This window comes from Pipistrellus hanaki (assembly GCF_964339955.1).
Source record: "Pipistrellus hanaki genome assembly, chromosome: 9".
Classification (NCBI taxonomy): Eukaryota; Metazoa; Chordata; class Mammalia; order Chiroptera; family Vespertilionidae; genus Pipistrellus; species Pipistrellus hanaki.
Window position 1 is genome coordinate 34,668,182 of NC_140511.1, and position 25,808 is coordinate 34,693,989.

The 25,808-nt window shown below is 38.4% G+C and overlaps 1 protein-coding gene across 18 annotated transcripts in view; it reads left to right on the forward strand.

The window, feature by feature from the left end:
- Window positions 1-25,808, forward strand: part of LOC311628225 (disks large homolog 2) — a gene marked incomplete at its 3' end in the record, with an annotated part of 1,110,130 nt that overhangs the window by 432,837 nt on the left and 651,485 nt on the right. Inside the window, exon 1 of one of the 18 annotated variants that reach the window (XM_084895251.1) lies at window positions 16,229-16,457. The exons of 14 other annotated variants lie outside the window; for them this stretch is intronic. In XM_084895251.1, the coding sequence (XP_084751377.1) occupies window positions 16,353-16,457 (105 nt within the window). In that variant the 5' untranslated portion in view covers window positions 16,229-16,352. Of the gene's footprint in view, window positions 1-16,228; window positions 16,458-25,808 lie in introns of those variants that run through there. 3 more of the 18 variants (XM_084895263.1, XM_084895247.1, XM_084895249.1) reach the window with 3 other exon arrangements.

The following is a 25,808-nucleotide window of genomic DNA, read 5'->3' on the forward strand; positions in this document are numbered from 1 at the left end:
TTGAGGACTCGAGCAAAGCCAAGCCTGCTCTGGTGGCAGCCATTCCTGTTGGGATTTATTTATCTTCTATAATTGAAACTTTGTAGCCTTTAAGAGAGCCCTGGGCCAGTCAGGGTGTGTGGAAAGCTTGGCTTCCTCCATCGCTGGGATAACCCAAGTCTCCCTCCTGCTCTATCTGTGGTACAGCCATCTTGGTTGGGTTAATTTGCATACTCGTTCCTGATTGGCTGGTGGGCATGACTGGTGGTGTGGCTTGTGGGTGTAGTAGAGTGATGGTTAACTTGAATATTACTCTTTTATTAGATGTGATTATTATTCACTATTTCCAAGGGAGGGCATGAGGTTTACTAATTTCCCCAAATTCACACAGTAAATAATGATGCAGGCTCTCAAACACATTCATCTTTCCTAGCAAGAATTTTTTTTTAATATATTTTTTATTGATTTTATACAGAGAGGAAGGGAGAGAGATAGAGAGTTAGAAACATCGATGAGAGAGAGTCATCGATCAGCTGCCTCTTGCACACCCCCTACTGAGGATATGCCCGCAACCAAGGTATATGCCCTTGACCGGAATCGAACCCGGGACCCTTCAGTCCCCAAGCCGACCCTCTATCTATTGAGCCAAACCGGTCCCGGCCCCAGCAAGAATTTTTATTAATTGTTTTGTCCACTGTTTTCAAGCTTTATTATAATCAAGAACTCTCTCCCCTTTCTGTGCTATTTTTTTTTAACCAAAACTGCATTTCTTTGCTTTTTTATCTAGTAATTGCACCTTGTCTGGTCTAGTCTGCCAGACTCAGCTTTTATTGACTCTCACCTCATCCTAAATATCTCATTACATAAACTGGAAACTTCAACATCATTATTAATGTGGTTTTCTCCATCCATGTAAAATAGACAGGTGTATGTGTGTGTGTATGAAGAGAGAGAGAGAGAGAGAGAGAGAGAGAGAGAGAGAGAGAGAGAGAGAGAGAGAGAGCAGGAAGACAGGAGAGAGGACAGGAGATAGGTAGAGGTAAGGGAGAGAGAGAAAGAGAGGAACTCAGAGGGGAGGGAAGAGAGACAGAAACAGAGATTCTTATGCAAATACTGACTAAAACATGCAGTTGCTACTCAGGGAGCTATATTAATTACAGGAAGAAATAGGGAAGACAAACTCATGCAGGGCTTTATTTTAGGGCCATTTTGATATATATTTTTTAATTTTATTTTTTCTATCACCATTTATGCCCTCTTCTACCTCTCCTATGCCCCTGCAATGACCACAATAGAGACAGACTCATTTTGTATCTTAAACAGTTGAGACAATATATGAATCTGTGAAAATTCTATAGTGTTAACAGAACAAAAAATATTCATAAGAAGAACAATGCTTTGACCCTGGCCCTAAGTATCTAACTTGATTACTATAGCCATATTTCCATCAGTCTAGGTCTCAGTTTTCTGTCTGTAAAATGGGCCCAACCATTCCAGCTTCTTAGGATTGTTGTAAGAATCAAATAAAATACTTATAGAATGATGGAAATTGGGTTATTTAGGTGTTTATGAACTACTGAGATTATAAACATCTCATATATAGACAGAGTTTAGTAATGCACAAATATAGAAACATGTCTATTTAAGAAAGAGAGATAATAGCTAACGATTATTTGTTTGGTGTTTCTTTGTGCTGGTCACATTCACTGACTCACTTAATCCTCACAACAACTATATGATATAAATATTAATATCAACCCCAGCCAAAACTGGTTTGGCTGAGTGGATATAACGTCGGCTTGCAGACTGAAGGGTCACAGGTTTGATTCCAGTCAAGGGCATGTATATTGGTTGCGGATACATCCCCAGTAGGGGGTGTGCAGGAGGCAGTTGATCAATGTTTCTAACTCTCTCTGTCTCTCTCTCTCTCTTCCCCTCTGTAAAAAAATTAATAAAACACATTTAAAAAATATATATCAAGCCCATTTTACAGATGATGAAACGGAGGCCTAGAGTGCAGATTAAGACATTAAAAATCAGTCTAGCTAGTGTTCTAGCACAGAAAATCTGACTCTAAATCTTGTAAGTATTCTCTCTGTCCCTGTGTAGAGATGGGAAATCATAGGTGTTCCTCGCAGAGGAAAAGGTACTTCAGTCCCCAGCCCCTTGCTGCGAAATAAGGAGAAACTTGCATCACAGAGCCCACCAACATGGCTCCCCTCCATGGCTGCAGCACCAGACACCACTGTGTCAAGTTTACCTCTTAAAAGCATGCTCTGCCTTCATTCAGCACTTTGTTATTGGCCATGAAGGTACTTAGGTCATGAAAATATATTTGTTTGGAAAAACAACAACAATTGAGTAACTGTGCTGTATAGATCTTGTGTTCCAAAACCTTGGAGTATAGAAGTTCATTAGGCATGCCATTTAAAGGAATTTCTATTTCCAATTGAAATTTTTCTGCTTGGCTATACTCAAGCTGCATGGTAATAAAAGATAATTTTAATCAAATATCCTTAGAAGTTCTTTCATGTGTTGGTTAACAATTCCGTGATGCCTTCATTAAGATCAGATTATCTTAACCTGGCATGTGATTGCTTTTCGCCAGATCCACATTGCTAAGAGTGCGATCAAAGCAAATTCACTCAGAAGAGCTATTGATTTTTTTCTCCTCTGACAGTCCTATCACAACAAGAGAAGCCCTAACCACCTCCCTCCTATATTTAACATGCTGTGACTTTTCCAAAGTATCACAGTGATGCATCATTGGAAACTACCATGAGACCCTGAGCATCTTAAACCTTGTGATAGAGCTAAGTGCCTATTACTGTTGCATGGATGCAATGAGAAGCTTGGAAGGGAAGAAGATAAAGTAATATGAGAAGGATAAAACAATAGTAATGGAAGTAAAATGATACATGTCGATAAGAAGAAGAGAGGGTGATAGGACTAGGTTCAAGTCCTATCTAGATCTACCATGTATTAATAGTGTCATTTGTGTGCTTGTCATTTAACCATTCAGCATCTCTGTTACTTTCATTTAGAAATGGGAGCACTAATTCTGGCTAAACATGCTCCATATGATTTTGCAATAATTAATTTCATTCATTTATTATTATTTTTTGTATTTGGCAATATTTATTGTAATTTAATTTGATATAAAACATTTAATTTCCTCTGGATAATCAACCCCCCCACCCCCAGATAACAAATCTGAGGAAAGCAAGAGGGAAGTTGGGGGACAAAGATAGAGGCTTTTATACATAGCATTCAAGGAGTCCAGGACTGCACCTTGGGCTCTCTTGGCTTCTATATACCTCAGGCCTTCACCCACCTCCAACTCCTGGGAGAAATGTAAGCAGCACATGAGAGATGGCAGAGACTCACATACACCTGACGGAACGCTGGGGTGGTTTGAGGCCCAGCTGATTTTTTAAAATTGTAACTTTAGTAAAACTGTTTTGTTGGTATTTAGGAAAATAAAAACTTTTGTCACAATTGACTATGCTGTGCATCGCCCATGCCTATGAGGACAGAGGACAGAAGTAGGTTGCTTCCCTCTGCTGCCGAGCAGGGAAGAGGTGATGGAGTAAGTGGCAGGAGCAGGACCCTGGCAGCTGAGCCTGAGCCGGCCAGAAAGCTGTGGCTCTACCTTGGGCTGACAAGGCAGCTCTAGCCCGGGCATGAGTGGCCTTTCACCCCTCATAGCTGTGGACGTCTTTTACTCTTAATGCTTTCCTCCTGAGCGACTACTGCCAAAATGGCCAAACTTGGCCAGCTGTCACCCAAGATACTGAAACAGTCAAATAGTTTCTAAATATGTATAGATCATGTGCTGAAATCTGAGGCTTAGGAAAGTGGGGGGCAAGTGCTCAGAGCAGACCCCCATGCTGAGGTTTTCTATGGGGGGAAGACTGGGAAGGTCAAGCTCTATAGTCAATAAATTAATCAGAAGCTTTCACAAACACCCTAATCCCACTGAGGACGAGGGGGGCAAATATTTATTAAGCACCTACCTCATACTAGACACTATGCATATATACCATACAATGATAAACTACTCTTCTCTATCCATAATGGGTAGTAAAACAGGAGGTTTAACTATAATCTAAAAACCACGTAGCTTTTTCCAGGAAAAGCTATGACAGAACATCCTGATCAAGGTCGTGGTTCTTAACTGAATCTAATTGTGTGCCCCCTCCTCCCCTCAGGGTTCATTTGACAATGTCTAGGGACCTATTTGGTTACCACCACTGAAGAGAGGGAACACTACTGGGAACACTAGTGAGTAGAGGACAGCATGCTGCTAAGCCTCCTACATACAATGTACAGTTAACTCAGATTCGAAGGATAAGTAGGAGACAATTTTGGAGAAGAGGTGGGAGAAGATTTGAAGCAGAGTAACGAGCATTTGCATAGGAACCAGCATGAGAATGAGCTTCATCATATCCTACGTATTGGGAGAAGGCCTGGGAGATGAGGGCACAAAGAGGGAGAGGTGGCACAAGACAGCATTGGAGACAGGCAGGGTTAGAATAGGCCCAGCCCAGAGGATCATGATGACGTGGATATTTGGGCTTCCTGAGATGAAAGCATGTGGATTGAGCACCTGAGTGGAAGGAGTTGGGGTTTACTGAATAAGGAAATGAAAGAGAAGCAAATTTGAGGCCTGGGAAAGAGGATAATTCTGATTTTGAAGGTGACGAGTCTGAGATATCTCTGAAAAGTCTGAGTGGAGATGACCAGTAGGCAGTGGGATATGCAATTCAGGAAAGAAATCTGGGTAAATAATAGAAGTGAGGGAGCCATTGATATACTAATATTGAAACTAGCAAACACAGAGGCAGTGAAAAATAAAGAGAATTCCTAGTTATGAAACTGCTCTGTCATCCAAAACATGCTCTACAAAAACAAGAAATTTCTATTATCAACTGACAAGCACCATACTTTCCACATCATTCATTTATTTAACAAACCTTTGGTGTCTTTCATTATATGCTAGGCAATATGCTAAGTCCTGGGGATACACAGATAAATAAGAATCACACCTGCCCTCACAAAGAATCAAGAAAGCATGTGGGAAGAGAGAGATTAAATTCTTATTACTGTCCTACGAATGAGTTCATGTGGCCTCCTGCTGTTAGGAGAGCTCAGAGGAGAAGGGCTGAGGTCCCTTGAGGGGGAAGAACATGAGGAAGACAGACGTGATCTGTCTCATAGTTCTATTCAAGTTAGCTTTAACTCTGGCCTCAGGTTTCACATGCTGTGATCTAGAGTTCAGTAGAACTATGTTCAAACAGGACCCTGCATCCTGCCTCCTTCAGTTAGCTTCTCTCTGACCACTTGCTTTCTCATCCTTATAGTAATGGATTTAGGATTCCAAAGACTCCACAGAGTGAATGGACTAGCCTTCTGCTACAAGGACTCATGTCTCTTAAACAGTGTGACTGACTGCTTGATTGACTATAAAGAACGATATTGCATGAGTTTTGGTATACTACAGGTCATTTATGTCCTCTTAACTACTGCCTACAAGAAAGGATCATTAACCTTTGCACACTGTGCATACATGCGAGTCTTGTCTCATAGTCTTGTCTCTCTTAACTAAGAGAACATGTGTGAGATATGAGTTTTGGAAAATAAGGAATATGTACAAATTCACTATAGATCTTTGAAAATACAGACTAACCTGGTGAATATGCTAACATGTGTTTTTGAAGTTTCAATAAATTTTTATCTGTTTTAGATAAAATTGTAACTTCAAGCAAACACTGAAAGAGTCGATGTTTCTTCAAGCACTGTGTTGGTGCTAACTGTACATTTGCTTTTCTTCCTGAAACTATAGTTTTGTGGGGGAAACCAGCAATAAAAAGGAGATAAATAAAGATATTTAAACTAAGATGATGCCGGGACCGGTTTGGCTCAGTGGATAGAGCATCGGCTTAGGGACTGAAGGGTCCCGGGTTCGATTCCGGTCAAGGGCATGTACCTTGGTTGCGGGCATATCCTCAGTAGGGGGTGTGCAAGAGGCAGCTGATCGATGACTCTCTCTCATCAATGTTTCTAACTCTCTATCTCTCTCCCTTCCTCTCTGTATAAAATCAATAAAATATATTAAAAGAAAAAAAAACTAAGATGACAACTATGAAGGAAACAAACAGTGTTCAGGAAAAAAAGAACGTTAGGATGGATACATACTTAGACTAGGGAGTGGGGGTAGTCAGGAAGGGTGGATCTGAAATTACCTCAATATTTACTGATCACTTGTCAAGTATATGTTGGGTCAAGAACTGGAAGATATAACTTTATCTTAGATATTAATTTTTACTCTGTTATGTAATTCTTACTTATTGGCTATATGAATAAAGTAAAATTAAATAGAATAATGTCATAAACACTAATAATGGTGCTGATTATGTGTCAGGCTCCACTCTAATGTTTTGAAAATATTAATTCACATTTAATCTTCAACAATCCTGTGAGAGAAGCATTGTTATAATCTCCATTTTACAGATAAATTGAAGCAAAGAGAAACTAAAGTGCTTGTCCACTTCACATGCCTAGTAAGTGGTGAAGCGAGTTCCATTGGCCTCTGTGGACCTCTTCCTCTATCTGCAAATTGGGAATCCTACTTTCATGGGGGTGAGAGGTGTACTGCATGGGAAAGTGTTTTTTTATTAAGTAAAAGAATAGATTGTTATCCTTATAAATTTAATGCCAACTATAATGTCACTGTTACAGTGATGAAGGCTCTGCATTTTAAATGCAGTAGGGAACCCAGATATTCTAAGATGGCAGGCCCTATTCTTAAGAGAGTTTACTATCTCTCCTTTTCACTTTTTTTTTTTTACTTTAAATCATTTTTTTATTGTTTAGCTACAGTTGACATACAATATTATATTAGTTCCAGGTATACAACCCAGTGATTAGGCATTATATAACTTACTAAGTGATCATTCCATTAAATCTTGTACCCATCTGGCATCATACATTGTTATTGGAATATTATTGACTATATTCCCTATGCTGTACTTTATATCCCTATGACTATTCTATAACTACCAATTTGTGCTTCTCAAAGAAATTTTACCACCATATATGACATAATTCATAATTATCTTAGCAAAATTAAATTTTGCTCAATTTAATGCTTTGCCTGTAGGTGTTCACTTTGAGAGGAAAATGGGTTTATTGAGGATTAAAATATAGTCATAGATCACTGAACTATAGTTCTGAAAGACACAAAAGATGGTTAAGTCTAATCTCTTCATTTTATAGATGAGTAATTGAAGCTTTTCAAAGCAAATGACTAGGGGGCAAGAATCATAACTAACTGTAAGACCCCCTGGATATGAAATCCTGGCCCTTTTCTGTGGCTAAATTCATCCATTTCCTTTTCTTTCCTTCCTACTTGAAAGTCAGTGCTTTCTAATCCTCTCCCCACCTCTGGGAGGTGGATTGAACTATAAGATTATAGCATTAAATGAGGACAGGGCTTGTCATTTGGATAAAACCCAGGAGAATGAGACTTCTCAATAGCTTTTCTAAGAACTTTTAAAGAATTTTTAAATAAGTTTTATGCCTGGCTGGTGTAGTTCAGTGATTGAGCATGGACCTCTGAACCAGGTCACTGTTGGATTCCAGGTGTGGGCACATGCCTGGTTTGCAGGGCTTGATCCCCAGTAGGGGGTATGCAGAAGCCATCATTGATGTTTCTTTCTCTCTCTACCTCTCCCTTCTCTGAAATCAATAAATATATATTTTGAAAAGTTTCAATGAGATATAATTAATATTCAACAGATGTTTAAGATATACATGTGATAATTTTTAACATATAAAACCATTCATTCAAAATAATGAATATACTCATCTCCCTCAAAAGTTTCTGCATGTCCTTTTGTAATCCCTCCTACCAACCCTTTCCCTTACCCTTCTTTCCCCATTCCTAGGTTCTCCTTTCTGTCACTATAGATTATTTTACATTTTCTAGAATATTCTATAACTGGGGTCGCACAGTGTGTACTCTTTCTGCCTGTCTTCACCCAGCACAATTATTTTGAGATTCATCCATGTGTTGTATCAATAGTTCATTCCTTTTTAGTGCTGAAAGTATTCCTCTGTATGAATCTATCACAATTTGTTGACCTGCTCACCTGTTGATAGTATTCCAAATTGATATTAAACATAAATCTTGTGTACAAATCTTTGAATGGACATTTTTGTTCATTTCTCTAGGCCGCAGTGTTTCCCAAACTTTTGACATATGTGTACCCCTTCTATAATTTTCGTAATGCTGAGTACCCCTCATACTCATGAGAAGGTAGAATTAGGCACAGCTAAGCACGGTGCAGTGCATATCCCCACCAAACTCCGGTGCAACGCGTACCCCCACCAAACTCTTCCCGTACCCCTGGGGGTACGCGTACCACACTTTGGGAAACACTGCTCTAGGGTAAACATTAAGGATAAGAGTGGCAATATCACATTATAGTTGTTTGTTTCACTCTTTAAGAAATGAATGAACTGTTTTTAAGGAGATTGTACCATTTATATTCCCACCAGCAGTGTATGGGAGTTCCCATCTTCCCCATCTTCATTAACTCTTGGTATGTCAGTCTTTTTTTTTTTTTTTTTCATATTAGCCATTCTAATAGCAGTATCTTGTGATTTTAGTTTTAATTACTCTAATAAATCAGGATGTTTGTCATCATCTCATTGGTGAAGTATCTGTTAAAATGTTTTGCTTATTTTTAATGGGATTACTTTTTTTCCTTATTGCTGAATTTTGAGAGTTCTTCATATATGTTTTAGAAATAAGTCCTTCATTAAATACATGGTTTCAAAGTTTTGCTTTCATTCTATGGTTTTTTATTCTCTTAATGTTTTAAAAGAACAGAAAATTGTAACTTTGAGAATGTATAGTATATTATCCAGCATCCTGTGTTGTTTTATGTCCAGTTTGTTCTTTTGTGGTAGTGCGTTTTGTTGTATCAGACATCACAAATATTTCTCTTATGTATTTCTTCTTTTTTTCCTCAGTCTTGCTGGAGGGTTATCAACTCCAATGATAATCTCAAGGAACTAGCTATTCATTTCACTTATTTTCCTATTTTCTATAACTGTAACTATGAAATTTTCTATTTCTCCTTGTTGCATTGGTTTCTCCAGGAAACCAACTCTATCTCTTCAATTCAGCAAGTTCACTGGGGTCCAGCTGGATTCCCCTTCTGGCAATGTGCTTGGACATTCAAGGTGGAAAATGGGGTAGTCATAGGGACTTTCCAGAGTTTACTGCTCTCTGAAATTTTGTATTTTGTTCAGTTTTTTGTTTGTTTCAGATAGGAGTGTCAGTCTAAGCGCTGTTACTCCATTTCTACTGGAAGTACAATTATAAGGAAGTTATATTTAAACCAGTTACCTGCAAAACACATTCAAAGGCAGATGTGTCTTAGCCTGGCATTACTACTTTTATACATTCTGAGGCTTGTATTTAATGTAGAGCATGGCAATATTATTATACATGGCAGACTTATAGCCTAGTGACTGAATGTTTAATAGAAAAATAGGAGCCATTACATATCAGGCATTGTGCTAAGGAGAAGAAAATATGAACAATGTACTTTGTGCGCAGGACAAATGCATATTTAATGGTATGTTAAACACTGAGCCAAAGGGAAGTAAGTTAAATATTTGATCAGATGAGATTCATTGTGGACTGTACATTGTGAAGGTAATAGATTTTAGAACTTATAAAGTGATTGGGCATGAGTATAACCATATATACTTAATAAGAACTATATAATTATTTAACTAAGCAATGTGACCTAAATGATTAAGCCACCTAAAACCTACAAAAGCATATTAAGTGTACCTATTTTAAAAAGTAGGGATACATATATGGAATTTTCCACCTCATAAGGTTTATTTTAAGAATAGTTTCGCTGAATTTAGGCACATCAATGTTCTACAAATTGGTTAAAGCTAAATCTGGTTAGCACTAGGAATAGGCAGTTACATTTTACTCCAGGATAGTCTTGGCCCCTGTATAAATATGAGTAGCAAGTTTTCTTGCTCTTGTGTTCCTTCCAAACCAACTACTAATGATCTCTACTTTCCTACACTGTGCCTATGGCCTATCTTTCTTTCCTCAGGAATGTCCCCTACCTTTGCATGTCCAAATTTAACCCACACTTCAAGCACTAACCAAGTACAAAATCTTCCATGAGGCTGCCCTCATTTCTCAATGTGGGTATTTTTTTTTTCTTTTTTATTATTTTGAGTCTATACCAACTCTTTTATAGAACTTACCTTTTCTTAACATGCTTTTTTATTATTGGCTAGAGGCCAGTGCACGAATTTCATGCACTAGGTGTGATGAGGGGGTCCCTCAGCCTGGCCTCCACCCTCTTGCAATCCAGGTTCCCTTGGGGGTTGTCTGAATGCTGGGTTAGGCTCAATCCCACAGGGATTCCTGCCTGCCTCTTTACCCTAACAACTCATCTGCCTGCCTGATTGCCCATAACAACTTATCTGCCTGCCTGATTGCCCCTAACAACTCACCTGCCTGCCTGATTGTCTGATTTTCCCAAATTGCTCACCTGTCTGCTGCCTTATCACCCTTAACCACTCTCCTGCCTGCCTAATCATCCTAACCACTCACCTGCCTGCCTGATCACCCCTAACTGCCACTGCCTTGTCTTCCGCCTCCAAAGCTTCATCCAGAAGGACCTCCAGAATGACATCCAGAAGGTTATCAGGTTGTCCAGTCTAATTAGCATATTATGCTTTTATTATTATAGACTAGATGCCCAGTGCACAAAATTTGTGCACGGCTGTATGTGTCCCTCAGCCCAGCTTTCACCCTCTCCAATCTGGATATCCCTCTCACAATCCAGGACTTCTGGCTCTCAACAGCTCACCTGCCTTCCTTCCTGATTGCCTCTACATGCTTCTGCATGCCAGCCTTATCACCCCCTAACCATTTCCCTGTCAGCCTGATTGATGCCTAACTGCTCCCCTGCCAGCCTGATTGCCCCTAACTGCCCTTCTCTTCAGGCCTGGTCCTTCCCAACTGCTCTTTCCTGTAGGCCTGGGTCCCCTCCAAACTTCCCTTCCCTATAGGCCCAGTCACCCCCAACTTCCCTCCTCTGACAGCCTGGTCACCCCTAACTACCCTCCCCTGCAGACTTGATCACCACCAGCTGTCCTCCCTTGTAGGCTTGGTCCCTCCCAACTGCCTGCCCCTGCTGGCCATCTTGTGGAGGTCATCTTGTGTGCACATGGGGGCAGGATCCTTGACCATATAGGGGCAGCCATCTTGTATGTTAGAGTGATGGTCAATTTGCCTATTACTCTTTTATTAGATAGGATAGAGGCCTGGTGTATGGGTGGGGGGCTGGCTGGTTTGCCCTGAAGGGTGTCCCAGATCAGGGTAGGGGTTCCCTTGCAGTGTGGGGTGGTCTGGTGAAGGGCCTGTGGTGGTTTGCAAATCAGCCATGCCTGCTCCCTCTCCCCCTTTCCCTCGATAACCCAAGTAGAGGCCCTGGTACCTGGGATTTATTTATCTTCTATAATTGAAACTTTAGCCTTTAGTGGAGGCCAGGGTCTGCCAGAAAGTTTGGCTTCCTTCATCACCAAGGAAACCCAAGCTTCCTGCTTGTTCTGTGGCCGGCAGCCATCTTGGTTGGTTTAATTTGCATAGTTGCTCCTAATTGGCTGGTGGATATGGCTTATGGGTGTAGCAGACTGATGGTGAATTTACATGTTTCTCTTTTATTAGTGTACATGCCCAGGTATCTTCTCTTCTATTAGACTTTAAACATCTTAAAGACAGAATCAACATCTAATATATCCATTTACTCCTAGTACAATCAAATAGTATAGCACATGAGAGATGCTTGATAGGTTTTGGAATAAGTGAATAAATGAATGCATACATGATTTCAAGGGCAATTTGTTTTCATCCTCACCCAATGATAAGTTTTTGTTCATTTTTGAGAAAGATGAAAACTTCCCTGTGATTCTTGGAAATACTGGAGTTAAAGACTCTCATCAGTTGATTTCATTCATTCCTCACATCTCGCAAAACATTCTTTTTGGTGCCAGGCACAGTGCTAGACACTGGGAATAGATGAATTCTACATTTTTGAGAGAGAGAGAGAGAGAGAGAGAGAGAGAGAGAGAGAGAGAGAGAGAGCGCGCCAAAGCTCAAAGGCATTTTTTAGGTAGAGTTTCTACATGCAGAGACTGGATTCTCTATCCCTTTCCCAAGGATAAGGAAAGGATAATCTTTTAGGAGATGCTGTTTCAATCATACTAATAGGACCTAATGAATTAAAGGTAGAAGAATATGAAGACATGACAGAAGACCCAGAGGTTGGGGTCTAGAATACTGATGAGCATTTGCTCAAATAATTTTTAAAAAGCATTGGCTAGAATTGTGGAGGATAACTTAGAAAACAACTTTTTATTTTCCTGTTGTGCTAAGAAATACAGCACATTTACCAGTGAAGGGATATTTTCTGGAAGTTGTGAACTGGCTGGTTGACAGTACATGAAAAAGAAGCATGTGGCTGAGGCAGATGGGCAAGTGTAAGGGCAGGAATGAAGGCAGAGGAGTAACTGTGGGTGTGATCTGAACAGAACACCATGAATGAGAAAAAGAAAAGATTCATTGAAGTGATACTGAAAAACAAACTGTCTAATGGCAATAGCCTTCTGGTATGTACTCATGAAATAATAAGGAAAAACAATCTCCTTATCCATTAGCCCAGGTAGAAATTTTGAAATATCAATTCTACTTGCAACTCTTTAGATTCAAAGTAGAAAGTAATTGTGATGAGAGGGAAAATTTCCTGGTATCAGCCTGAGACTTTCACACCAAAACGGTCATTAGTAGGAACTAATCCACCATCACCAGGGTACAGAGGTAGAAAAATTAGGTAACCCAAATCATGCAGCTCTTCTAAAAATAACACAGCAAAAAATCTTCATTTATGTTATCAAACTGTTTTCTACAGTCCGTACCTTGTTTTATACTCCGTGGATTTTCTAGGTCAATCAAAAGCACAATTTATTCACTATGCTGTGTACTGCTCTCAGTTTAGCCCTTTCCTCTAGAAGTGCTTGAATGAATATATCCATTGCTGTCTATTTGACTAACACTGAGAGTGTATATTCCTTTGGAACTTCCAAGTGCTCTGTATCTTATAAAACTACATTACCCCTACCCCAAAAGTCCCATAGAGATTGTAGGGGGTAGTTGAACCTCACCTCACTTTGTGGTCTTCTAATTTAGGTGAAGGAACACGCAAAATATGATGCTATATTCTGTTGTTCTGAATGTATTAACTGTGTTTACTAGGTTTTTATTGTTAAAATATTCAAGGCATTTTTAAAATTAAAATAGTTTAATTATGTTCAGGCCACTCCTCGGCCCCAAGAATATTTAAATGCTCATTTCTCCTGGCATTATTTGTGTAAATTCTACCTAGAACAAGAAATAAAGTTACTCTTGTCTAATACATAAGAAACCAGAAAGGTCTTCTAATTTCTCATAAGTTTTAAGATAAATAATGGACTGCATTTTATTTTTTTATTTTTTTTCCCTTTTCTTTTTTTTTTTAATAAGTTTTTATTTATCATATTATTACAAATGTTCCTTTTTTCCCCCCCACCATTGCTCTCCTCCACCAGGTTCCCACCCCAACCTCTGCCCTTTCCCCTCTCCCCATTGTCCTCATCCATAGGTGCACAGTTTATGTTCAGTCTCTTCCCACGCCCCCCTCTCCCCTTTTCCCCAAGAATCGTCAGTTCACTCCCCTTCCATACCTCTGATTCTATTATATTCAACAGTTAATATTGTTCATCAGATTTTTTTAATTTCCTTGGTTTTTAGATTCACTTGTTGATAATTACGGATTTGTTGTTTATAATTTTTATCTTTGTTTACTTTTTCTTCTGAAAGAACCCCCTTCAGCAATTCATATAATTCTGGTTTGGTGGTGATGAACTCCTTTAGCTTTTTTTTATTAGTGAAGCTCTTTATCTGGCCTTCGATTCTGAGTGATAGCTTTGCTGGGTAGATTATTTTTGGCTGTAGGTTCTTGCTATTCATCACCTTGAATATTTCTTGCCATTCCCTTCTGGCCTGCATGGTTTCTGTTGAGAAATCAGCTGACAATCGTATAGGTGCTCCTTTATAGGTAACTACCTTCTTTGCTCTTGCTTCTTTTAATATTCTCTCTTTGTTTTTTGCTCTTGGAATTTTAATAATGATGTGTCTCAGTGTGGTCCTCTTTGGATTCCTTTTGTTTGGAGTTCTGTGCGCTTCCTGGACTTGTAAGTCTAATTCTTTCACCAGGTGGGGGAAGTTTTCTGTCACTATTTCTTTCAGTATGTTTTCGATATCTTGCTCTCTCTCATCTTCTGGGACCCCCATAATTCTGATGTTGGTTCGCTTGAAGTTGTCCCAGAGGTTTCTTACATTATCTTCAATTTTCTGGATTCTCTTGCCTTCTAGCTTCTGTGGAGGAGTGTCTTCTGGCTCTTTATGTTCCAAATCTTTGACTTGATTCTTGTGATCTTCCCTTCTGTTTTTAGGACTCTGTAAAATATTTTTTATTTCAGACAATGTATTCTTTATTTCTTGTTGATCCCTTATCATTTCTTGTTGACTCCTTATTAATTCTAGTTGATCTCTTTTCATATCCTCATAGGCCTTATCCATCTTTTCTAGGAAATTCTTGAAAAACCTTATAAGCGTAGATTTGAACTCTATATCCAGACGCTTTTTGTCCTCCATTTCTTTCGCTTGTGATCTATTTTGTTGTCGCATTTCGCAGTTACAGATGGGACGGGGTTTCAGGGTGGAGCCTGCAGCTTTGGCTTCCATCAGCCCCGCCCTATGCGGGTCCTTCAGTGCTCTCTGGGCGCCTCTGAGAGAAAGGTGCCCTCGATTTTCGCCTGCTGCCAAACAGTCTATGCTCTCCCGCAATGAGCCCGGTATTGGGGTTCAGTTCAGTTGGAAGTGGAGTTGGAGGTGGCGTTCACAGCAGTCTGGAGCCCCTGTCTCCTTCCCATCAGGGCAATCCCGTGGCACAGCCGACCGTCCCTTCTCTGGGGGCAGTGTGTGCGCCTCCGGGACCTCCTTTCTCCGCTACCCCGGGGTTCCGCCTTACAGCCCAGCTCCCTATGGCTGAGCCTGAGTCCCCGGGGTCTGGCCTAGAACTGGGGTTCAGAGCAGTCGGGGGCCCAGCACAGTCAGAGTTTTATCTCCTTTCTGCTAGGGAACGCCCGCCAGGCACTCGGCGTCCCTCCTCTCCGGCTCCGTCCTCTCCGCTCGCGCAGCGTCTCTGTACCTTGGGCTTTTCCAGCTCCTCCGCGCCTCCTTCTGGTTTTCTCCTTGCTTCTCGCTGTAGAATTTCCAGTCAGTCAACCTTCCTGTAGTTCTGGGCAATGTGCGTTTTATATTTTAGTTGTATTTTATTGAAATTGTTGTGTGTGGCTGCGGCTAGGTGTTCACCTGGGCGCAGCCATCTTGGATCCCCTCTGGACTGCATTTTATACTCATGAGCCTTCTGGCTAGTCTTTAGAGATACTCCTGCGTGAAAACTTTGTCATTAATACCCTGTTTCCCCAAAAATAAAACAGTGTCTTATATTAATTTTTACTGCCAAAGTTGTGCTAGGTCTTATTTTCAGGGGATGTCTTATCTTTCTATGCGCTAGGTCTTATTTTTGGAGGATGTCTTATTTTCCGGGAAACACGGTAGTTAATAAAAGCAGTAACACTCGGTAGCTAAAAAATGTATCACATCTAGATCCTAACTAAACTGAGTGGAAAGTTGGCCATACTCAATGACACTGTCAGAATGCATGTATATAATTGTGTTTCTCACACAGCACACAAGCATAGACACCTGCATACGTACCTATATGTGTGCATGTAACACACTGCCTTCAATTTTACTACTTTGCACAAGCTACTCAAATGCTACCTCCGTGACCTGCCACCCAAATCTTCTGGTGGAAATATTTTTTTTTCCAGATCTCTCTCCCTCCCACTTCTCTCCCCCCACACACTTATGGTATGTGCAGTTTTGCCAGACCCATGTAAAGACAGGGAAATGCTGATGGGATTGCTTTTCACAAGTGTGGGAACACAAATCCTTCCCAATGAAAACATCTGTCTCTGTTCAAGTCAAGCCCAGTTAGCCCCCAAAAGAAATGTTCTGATTAACTTTTTTTTTTAAGTCTTAAGATAGCAGTTTGTGTAGCAGATCTAATTAAGAAGTTTATGTAACAGATCTGCAGGGTTTTTTCCGTCTTCAATCGGGTTCTTTGAGCTCAGTTTGAGTGTCACTAGCTTTCACCATGCAACGGCCAAGTGCTTCCCGGGCTGAAAATTACCAGCTTTTGTGGGATACTATTGCTTCCTTAAAACAATGTGAGCAAGCTATGCAACACGCATTCATTCCGGTAAGAAAATTTTTTTCTTTTCATTTTCCTAGGGATTTAATTTTTTTTCCCCTTCTTCTTTTATAGCTAGAGATAAAGGACATGTAGTCTATGCGCTTAAAGATGTGGTATCTTTTCTGTGGTTCTTGTTTGGGCTGAATATATGTTGTTGTTTTTCTCTGTATGAAATCTGAATTCTTAATATGGTATAACATTGATCAGTGAAATAGAATAAAAAGTGGTCAAGCAAATTCATTCCACTGAAGATAGTAGTTCCTAATAGTAACATGTATTTTTAAAAAAAGCATAAGACTGATATTTCTCATATTAAAATTTAAATTTAAAACAGCTTTCAGTGTATATTTCCTGGTTGGCTCCTTCAAAACTATTTAGAATGATTTGACTATTTTGCAGGTAGATCAAGAAGGCAAAAGTTAGTTCTTACATTTCAGTCCTTTGCTTATCCAGATAAAAAATCCACCATAATCTCTCTCTTAAAAACTGTGATTGTTCCTAAGTAGTGCAGCACTACATAGAGATTTGTAACAATGATGGAAAGAAGTGTATGGATACATAAAGTGAGTTAATAAGTCAGTGTTGTTACATTTTACATTGCAGAAATCATGTTTGTGTTTATAGTTATCCAACCAGAGGAACCAAGCTGGGTTTATTTGATAGGTTTAGATGAGGTAAATGGGAATTGGAAAAAGGATATTAATTTTTTTCAATTAGGTCTATTTTAGAGGATTAAGATAATCTAAACGGTATAAGAAAGAGAAACTATTAAAAATTAATCTCTGATAAAAATTATGTAGAATCCCTTAAGAAAAACATTACGTCTGACAGAGAAACTGAAGAGATATGTTTCTGACAATAGTTACAATAAATCTTTAAAGTTGAAGTTGTTTTCAAATGACAAGTTAGATGACATATTTTTTCCTGTAATTTAGAATCACCTAAATAGTTCAAAGACTGTGCTACATTTAAAGTTCTCATTGAATACTATTTTATAGTTGGATCTTTGTACATTGATCTTGATTATTAAAGCTATTAAACATATAATTTTTGAAAGGACTTTGAAAAATTAATGGTGAAAAGCTCTCTAAATCAGATTACATTATATTGATTCTACATTGAACTGGACTCTCATGTGTATAAGTTGCTTCTCCTCTATTTTTCAAACTCTTCTTCTTTTATTTTATCAAGGAGAGTATGATTCATCTTGTGAAACTCAAATATCTCCTCCTTCACAGAACTTTCTCTGTCCAGGCATAGTTAATTTTCTCTCTTGTCTGTCCTTTGTGTATACCTTTGATTTATCACTTAACAAACTTATTGCAAATGTTTTCTTCTCTTCTCTGAAGTTATATAGTAACTTTTTGGACTGAAGAAGAAAAGGAAAGTTAATGAAAGGAACTAACATATATTTGTTTGGTTCTTATTTTCCTATCTTGAATTTATTGCATGTAGAATTCATCTATTCTCAGTGACTAGCACTGTGCCTGGCACCAAAAAGAATGCTTTGCGAGATGTGAGGAATGAATGAAATCAACTGATGAGAGTCTTTAACTCCAGTATTTCCAAGAATCACAGGGAAGTTTTCATCACTAGCTCTATCTATACTAACCTCATAAAATTATTTCTATTTAGTTCCATCTAGAGAAAACAATAAACCTCTACTGGAGCATTGCATGGGGTGATGATGGGAGGAAAAATGTGTTAATGCAGGGATTAGACCTTGATGAGAAAAATAGCCTTGGATTCAATTCCCATAGTCCATGGGCTACTCTCTCATCCATTTTATTATCTGTTCTCAATTCCCCCTATGGAACACATACATAAAGACATATTCAAGTTTTATTCACATTTGCTTCATTTTGACTGCATTGAAAAACATTTAAAAATGTTTTTCAAAAAACATTTTTAAAATTTTCAATATCTCTAATATTTTCAAATTGCTTCCAAGTCTTACATTAAAGATATCATGATATAATAAGTTTTGAAGTGTGATTTTAGAAAACATAGTCACTATTAAAAATATCACTACCAATTGAGGATAATCCAGTTTAAATTGAGCCTCAGTTCATTTATTTGTCTGAATCTATAATTTAGATCTCAGAAATGGTCCCCATTTATTCTGTCTGTTATGCACTTTTTAACTCAGTGATATGTATTTATTTTATAGACACACATAGTTACACACACATACAAATACATGGATATATGGCATTTTTGTCTAACGATACTCTTATTTAGGATATCCAAATAAGTCCTAAGAGTACATACTGTTACCATGCTGTCTTAAGCATAATATGGAAATGACAAATTGTATTGACTCAATCAACTTTCTTCTTTAAAATAAACCTACTTCTCTTTTAAAATACTTGGAAATGAATTATGTGTAGAAAGTACAGACACATGTTGATGTAGCTAATCTTAGGAAAATTGACCTGAAAACTACACAAGTAGATAAATATTGTCAACATACCTCCTTTGAGTGTGGATTCCTAACATGACATTAGAATGCAGTTCCCCCTTGATGATCTCACACAGTGTTTCCCAAAGTGTGGTATGCGTACCTCCAGGGGTATGGGAAGAGTTTGGTGGGGATATGCACTGCACCGTGCTTAGCTGCACCTAATTCTACATTCTGGTGAGTATGAGGGGTACTCAGCATTACGAAAATTATAGAAGGGGTACACATATGTCAAAAGTTTGGGAAACACTGGGACCATTTCTCCCACACACCATAAGCTACAGATCACAAATGGTTTCTCAGCATTACATTGCTATAGACTACTGACAAATCCAACTTAAATTCTGAGTTGTGATACAATCCCCATATAGCCTACATATCAACTTGGTGAGAGGGAATTTAAAGCAGCTCCTATCTGGATAGTGAACTGCCTAAAGTGTTCTGTAGAAAAAAGGAAGCCAAAGTATGAAGTCCTTCAAAGTTTCAATATTTTATTTCATATAATGTATCGTGCCCTATAGTGATGAAGTGGAGATCCAATTTGGATCTCAAATAGGTTGGTCTATTTAACCAAGTATCTCTGAGTATAAGACAGCAACACAGAATTTCTCATATACTTAGCATAAGTGCCAACCAACACAAGCTCCTAAATATTTATTGAGTGAAAGAATGTTAAAAAAAAAAATAGCTCTCATGAAGTTCTGTAAATTGGACCCATCATTGGAGATATAAGAGCATTTTTCTACACAATATCTTTGACTATCAGGCAAATCAGATGTTTTTTGGTATTTTATTGCATGAGTTGATATGCTAAGAACAGTTCTGTAATTAGTTCTTTTCAAAAAGACTGGATTGTGTTTCCATTTATTTCACTAGCATTTTATTGAATCCCTGCTACATCCCAGGCATGGTACTAGGCACAGAATAAAGATTTGAAGGTGCACTTTAATTTCTTTGTGACACCATTGTCTCTTGCTGTAATGTACAAAGTTGATTTTCCTTATGCTACTAGTCATCATGTTTGGATTTGGTCTACTGTGAATGTCATGGATCTTGCTATACACTGGGAGAGATGCAGTGACTAAATCAGGAGAACCCCTGAAGAAGCATATCTGGAATTCTGCCACAGAAATGTTCAAATGAACGCATAAACCACTCCAATACCAGATACAGAGTGCTACATGCCTTAAGTGAGCAGATTGCCTGGGCCCACTGGGGGTTCAAGGTGAAGTTTTATCCTCTGCCCTTTCACAAGACTTCATCATACCTCATAACTGGATGATTTGCCTTCTCCTTCATTATTTCAACCCTGATTAACACTTCATGAAGAAGAGTAAAAGTAGGGAACCTGTCCAGCCAGCGTGGCTCAGTGGTTGACCATCAACCTATGAACCAGGAGATCATGGTTCAATTCCTTGTCAGGGCACATGCCTGGATTATGGGCTTGATCCCCAGTGTGGGGCCTGCAGGAGGCAGCCAATCTATGATTCTCTCTCATCATTGCTATTTCTATCTTTCCCTCTCCCTTCCTCTCTGAGATAAATAACATTTTTTTAAAAAAAGAGTAGGGAACATACATACTACTTGAATCTATACATTCTTATTTAATTATCCCAATACCAATAGGAAATGGTCCCAATGTTATTATCTTCATTTTAGAGGCTCAGTGGAGTCAGATACCTTGTTTAGGGCCTTCTGGCCCTAATTTCACTTGCCTTCACACCCACCATGGTCCTTTGTCCCGATCTCTCATGTGATATTTCTCTGCTTTGTATTACATGTAAGCATTTAGGAGGGTTCTTTTATTTCCACATGACATTGTACTTTTCCATTATGGCAAAATGATGCACTTTGTCTTCCTACTTTCTGCATCACAAGTACAGTACCTTAAATATCACGTTTTCTAAATAAATATGTATGGGCTGCTTAGTACTTAAAATGTAAGAACTTAGGAGAAATGAGAAAGTGAAGAAATAATTCTTCCTGTGTCAAATACATCCTTGAAACCTGTCTTCTCAGAAACAGCATCACTTCCACAGATCCTGCCTCCAGTCCCTAGATGTCAAGTTTTGAACCATTGTAAGCTTAGGTCAGCTCTAAATAGAATTTGCTCAGTGATGAGATTCAGTTCTAGTTCATGGTGTTCCAAGTGTGTTTGTCCTTTCTGGATTCTAAATATTACTTGACTCATCATCCTCAATCATGTTGGATTCATTTCTGTATTTCATTCCTCTTGGCCTCCCTTTGCATTTCTGTCTAGTAATACCCCAGTTTTCAGTCAATTTCCTATCAAAGAATATGAAGTAGGCTATTAATGGAATTTCTATTAGTAAAGGAATAAAGATGACATGATCTGTAGAGATGTTCAACCTAATGGGGGAAAAATAACTACACCAGAAGTGACCTGGATAATTGCAATAGCCTGGAACTGCATGAACATATGCAGATTTCTGGTAAAATGGAATGAAATTGTTACTTTTGTTTTTGAACAAAAGGCAAGAGCTTGTTGTTTTATCTCCCTCTGTATGCAGTTTGCATTTTCTTTGACTGCTGGTCTTGTGATTCCTGTGCAAAGGCATCTGGAGTCTGTGAGAAATTGATGCCAGGTGCAGGATGCTTTCTCTTCATTTCAGTATTGCTCATTGTAAAATGTTTGTGTTGACTCATCAAAGTGGGGTACTAGCACAGATATATGTTACTGTACAACAGAGTAAAGCCCATTCTCTGTCACTCCCATTTTTTTTTCTCATCCACTCCGGAAATTACAAAAGTAGGGCCCAAAACATTTTATTACAAAATAGAAAAATAGACAGTTCTTCAGAGTTAACAATAACAGTATTCCTCCATGTAACAAAGCAAAATCAAAACACACACATATCAAACTCTAAAATCTTTAATGAGCTAATACTAGATATGCTAAATCTTTTTAAGCTTTATGTTGATGTTTCCATTGAGCAGAAAGATGCCTAAAGATAATGGAGTTACCAATTTTTATCTTGTGTAGAGTTAAAATAACACTGTACAAATGTTCTTACTGTTGCTGCTGCGGCTGAGATAACCACTACTGCTACCTGCCTTCCTGATATGAATCTATCCTGCTGCAATCTTCACACAGTGTCAACTAGATTATTTGTCATTGCAACTTTGCCAGGTAGCATGGCAGGTTCTAATATCCTTATGTTATTTATAAAAAATAAATTGAACGCAAAGAGTGGAAGTGGCCAGGATCAGAAGTGGTTAAGTAGTAACATATAATCTAGTAAGATTAGAATCTCAATTTAGCGCACTTTTGCTCTGAATCACAGTTTTGATTACTTGAAAAGTGTGCATCTGAATCCTTGCTCTACCACTTGCCATCTTGGGAAAATTGCTGAACTTCTCAATTCTATCCTCTGTGACATTATATATTATACAATTATTTCCAGGGTTGTTTGCAGTTTTAAAAAGCTACCAGTCAGAGAAAAATAGGTATCACATGAGCTCACTCATATGTAGAATCTGATGAACAAAATGAACTGATGAACAAAATAGATCCAGAGACATAGAAGCATGGAACAGATTGTTGAACCTCCGAAGACAGTTTGGGGAGATGGGTGAGTGCAAGAAGATCAACCAAAGAACTTGTATGTATATATGCATAACCCAAGGACACAGACAATAGGGTGGGGAAGGCCTGGTATAGGGGTGGGAACATGCTAAAAGAGATCAATGGTGAGGAGAGAGGAGTTGGAAAGGGGACATATTTAATACTTTTAAGAATAAAGATTTTAAAAAATAAAAGCTAATGTGAATTAGACCCTTAGAACAATGATTGGCAAACTAGTCAACAGAGCCAAACATCAATAGTACAATCAATAGATTGAAATTTCTTTTGAGAGCCAAAATTTTTAACTTCTTCTAATTCCACTTCTACAAAATACACTCGCCCAGGCCCTGATCTTTTTTGGAAGAGCCACATTCAAGGGGCCAAAAAACCACACGTGGCTTGCAAGTGATGGTTTGCCAACCACTGCCTTAGAACAATGGTTAACTAAAGAAAGTACCCATTAAGGGCTGCCATTATTAATTTTCCTAATTTTTAGTATTCTTATTGCATAGTATTGTTTTTTTCTTTGTTGATAAAGTATGACATATGTATCCTTATCCTCTCATTGCCCTCCCCAACCCCAAACCTGTTCATGCCCTCACTCCCCTGCTGTCTTTGTCTATTGGTATGCTTATATGCATGCATACAGATCCTTTGGTTGATCTCTCCCCCTTACCCCATCCTCCCCTACCTTCCCTCTGAGGTTTGATGGTCTGATTGATGCTTCTCTGTCTCTGGATCTATTTTTGTTCATCAGTTTATATTGTTCATTATAATCCACAAATGAGTGAAATTATGTGATATTTATCTTTCTCTGACTGACTTATTTCACTTACCAGAATGCTCTCCAGCTCCATCCATGCTGTTGTAAATGGTTGGAGCTCTTTCCTTTTTACAGCAGCATAGTATTCCATTGTGTAGATGTACCACGGTTTTTCAATCCACTCATCTGCTGATGGGCATTTACATAGTGTTTTTATATATAACCTTATTTGCTTATCAAAGAAGCACATGAGGTTGATTAAATAAAAATTTATAATCTCCATTTATCCATGAACAGGAAGTTTCAGAGAGTTGCATTAATTGGCTAAGATCCATCATATATCCATGTCTTAAACACAATCAGGTGACCCAGATCCTAACCTCTTTCTATCACTGTTTTCATTATATTTAAAATTAGGTTAGTATTAGAGTTAGGAATAATTCAGTTCTTATTGATTGTTGCATATAACCGTAGAAATAATAAAGAGTTAAGTGATCTAACCAAATTCTATTAAGGGACAAGCCAACACTAGAAGCCTCATCTGCTGACTCCAAGTGCAGGGCTAAGAGGTGCTCATCCTATAACATAAAAGCATAACATACAAATGTTTTTGTTGAGTGAAGACAATGAAGCGTTCTGAGATGTAAGGTTGCAAACATTATAATCATCTCCTTTCCAGTTGGTTCAGAAAATTCTTTATAAAACAAATAAAGGTTCCAATGTTGGAGTTTGCAATTCCAATGGACAAAATGTCTGAGAGAACAGAGTTGAGTCCACCTGGGACCATCATTTTGTTCACCAACTTGTGAAGAGTCCCCATGCTCCAGGAAACAATCCCCTTCTGCCTTCTTTCTCTTCCTTTCATTCTTCTCTTACTATTTTCCTCTCTCTCCTCCAGCCCACAGCAACAGATAATACTCTTCCCTCTTTACTCTGAAACACATTTGCAGCATTATCAGAGACCCCATTGGAGGCAAATTGGCAAGCAGGACCCTTGCTTTGTGGAATAACTGAGGGTAAGAAAGCCATTGGAAAACTGAGAAACCAAGAAATATACGCACTGCCACTCTGGGAAGCTAGAACTGCTGAGGAGCTAGGAACTAGCTGGCATTTTGGACCCAGAAATCTGTAAGCTCTTGGCTGTAGAACAAAGAGTTTCTTGCCTCTTCAGTGACAACATACAAACACATCTGCAGAATATATTCCTTGGCACCAGCAAATGCTAGTAGTAGTTGCCCAATCTCTAATTTTCTAGTCCCCATTCAATCCTTTTTTTATTTTTTTTCTTTCTCCATTTATTTTCTCATTGAAAATAATTCCAAATAGAACATTAAATTTGAAGCAAAATGGGTAGAATAGATATGAACTTTATCAGAATTTAAAATAGGGGAAATTGAACTAAAATTTTGTTTACTCTGTTCCTTCTGCAACCTTGCCAATGTGCTATCTTTTCAAGGCTAGTCTTGAAACATCTTCCAGACCCAACATTGCTGTGAGCACATTCTAGATTACTAATAGTTAAAAAGTAAACTAAAATGACACATCTTCTTGTTCTCCCTTCCTCGCATTTCTTCTCATACAAAGGAGCCATTCTAGATATCAAATGTTTAAAGATACTTTCCATGACTTGGCCTGTTATGTTTTAAGCTTAGAGTGTATGATTTGGTATTGAATTGTGGTTGGTAGAGGGAAAAACTTAAAGCTGTTAGATGTTAGAAATTTCTTTCTAAGAATTTAGAGCTTAGAAATTTCTTTCTGGAGATAAGATTTATGGAACACAGAGAAAGGCAAGATAGAAGGAAGAGCTTAATGATAATTCTCTGCTTCACCTCACATCTTTTTGACTCCTGAATAAAGAAGATAATTTTTGCCACTAATCACATGGTGTCGGGTCCATAAAATTAACTGATTCATAAGCAAAACAAAATACAGGCTATAAACATAGAACAAGTGGCTCACACATGGATTTTTAGGTGCCTTTTCTCAGACATGGAACCTCATCCTTTAGCCAATTAATAAGAAGCCACTTTATATGCCACTATGCTGTGTTTGTTTGTTTGTTTGTTTGTATTTTTACTTTTGTCTAGTATGTTCAGGCCTTTCTTAACATCATGTCTTCTAATTTTCTGTATCTGAGTGATGAAAGCAGAGATTACTGCTTTTCAGAAGGTAGAATTGTATAGTGTCCCTGCTTTCTTTCTAATAATTCCCAGCAGAGAAAATTTTAGGAGTGAAACCAGATATTGGATGAGACACAGATTATTAGAGGTCATCCATTTCACTCTGTTACTGAATTTGCTGGAGATTTCCTGATTTCAATTCTGGCCATCTTTATCTTAGGGACACAATTTCTCAAATGGATTGTGGTTACTTCCAGGGAGATGGACTGCCTGAATTTTAATAGCCATGCAGTAACTACTTGAGATGTCAGGTTGACTCCATTATAAAGAACCAAATATTTTTTTATGTTAAAAATAGGTGGTTATGGAATAAAATATTTTTTTAAAAAACCACATAAATCATTAGGATAATTTGGGATGAGTGGTG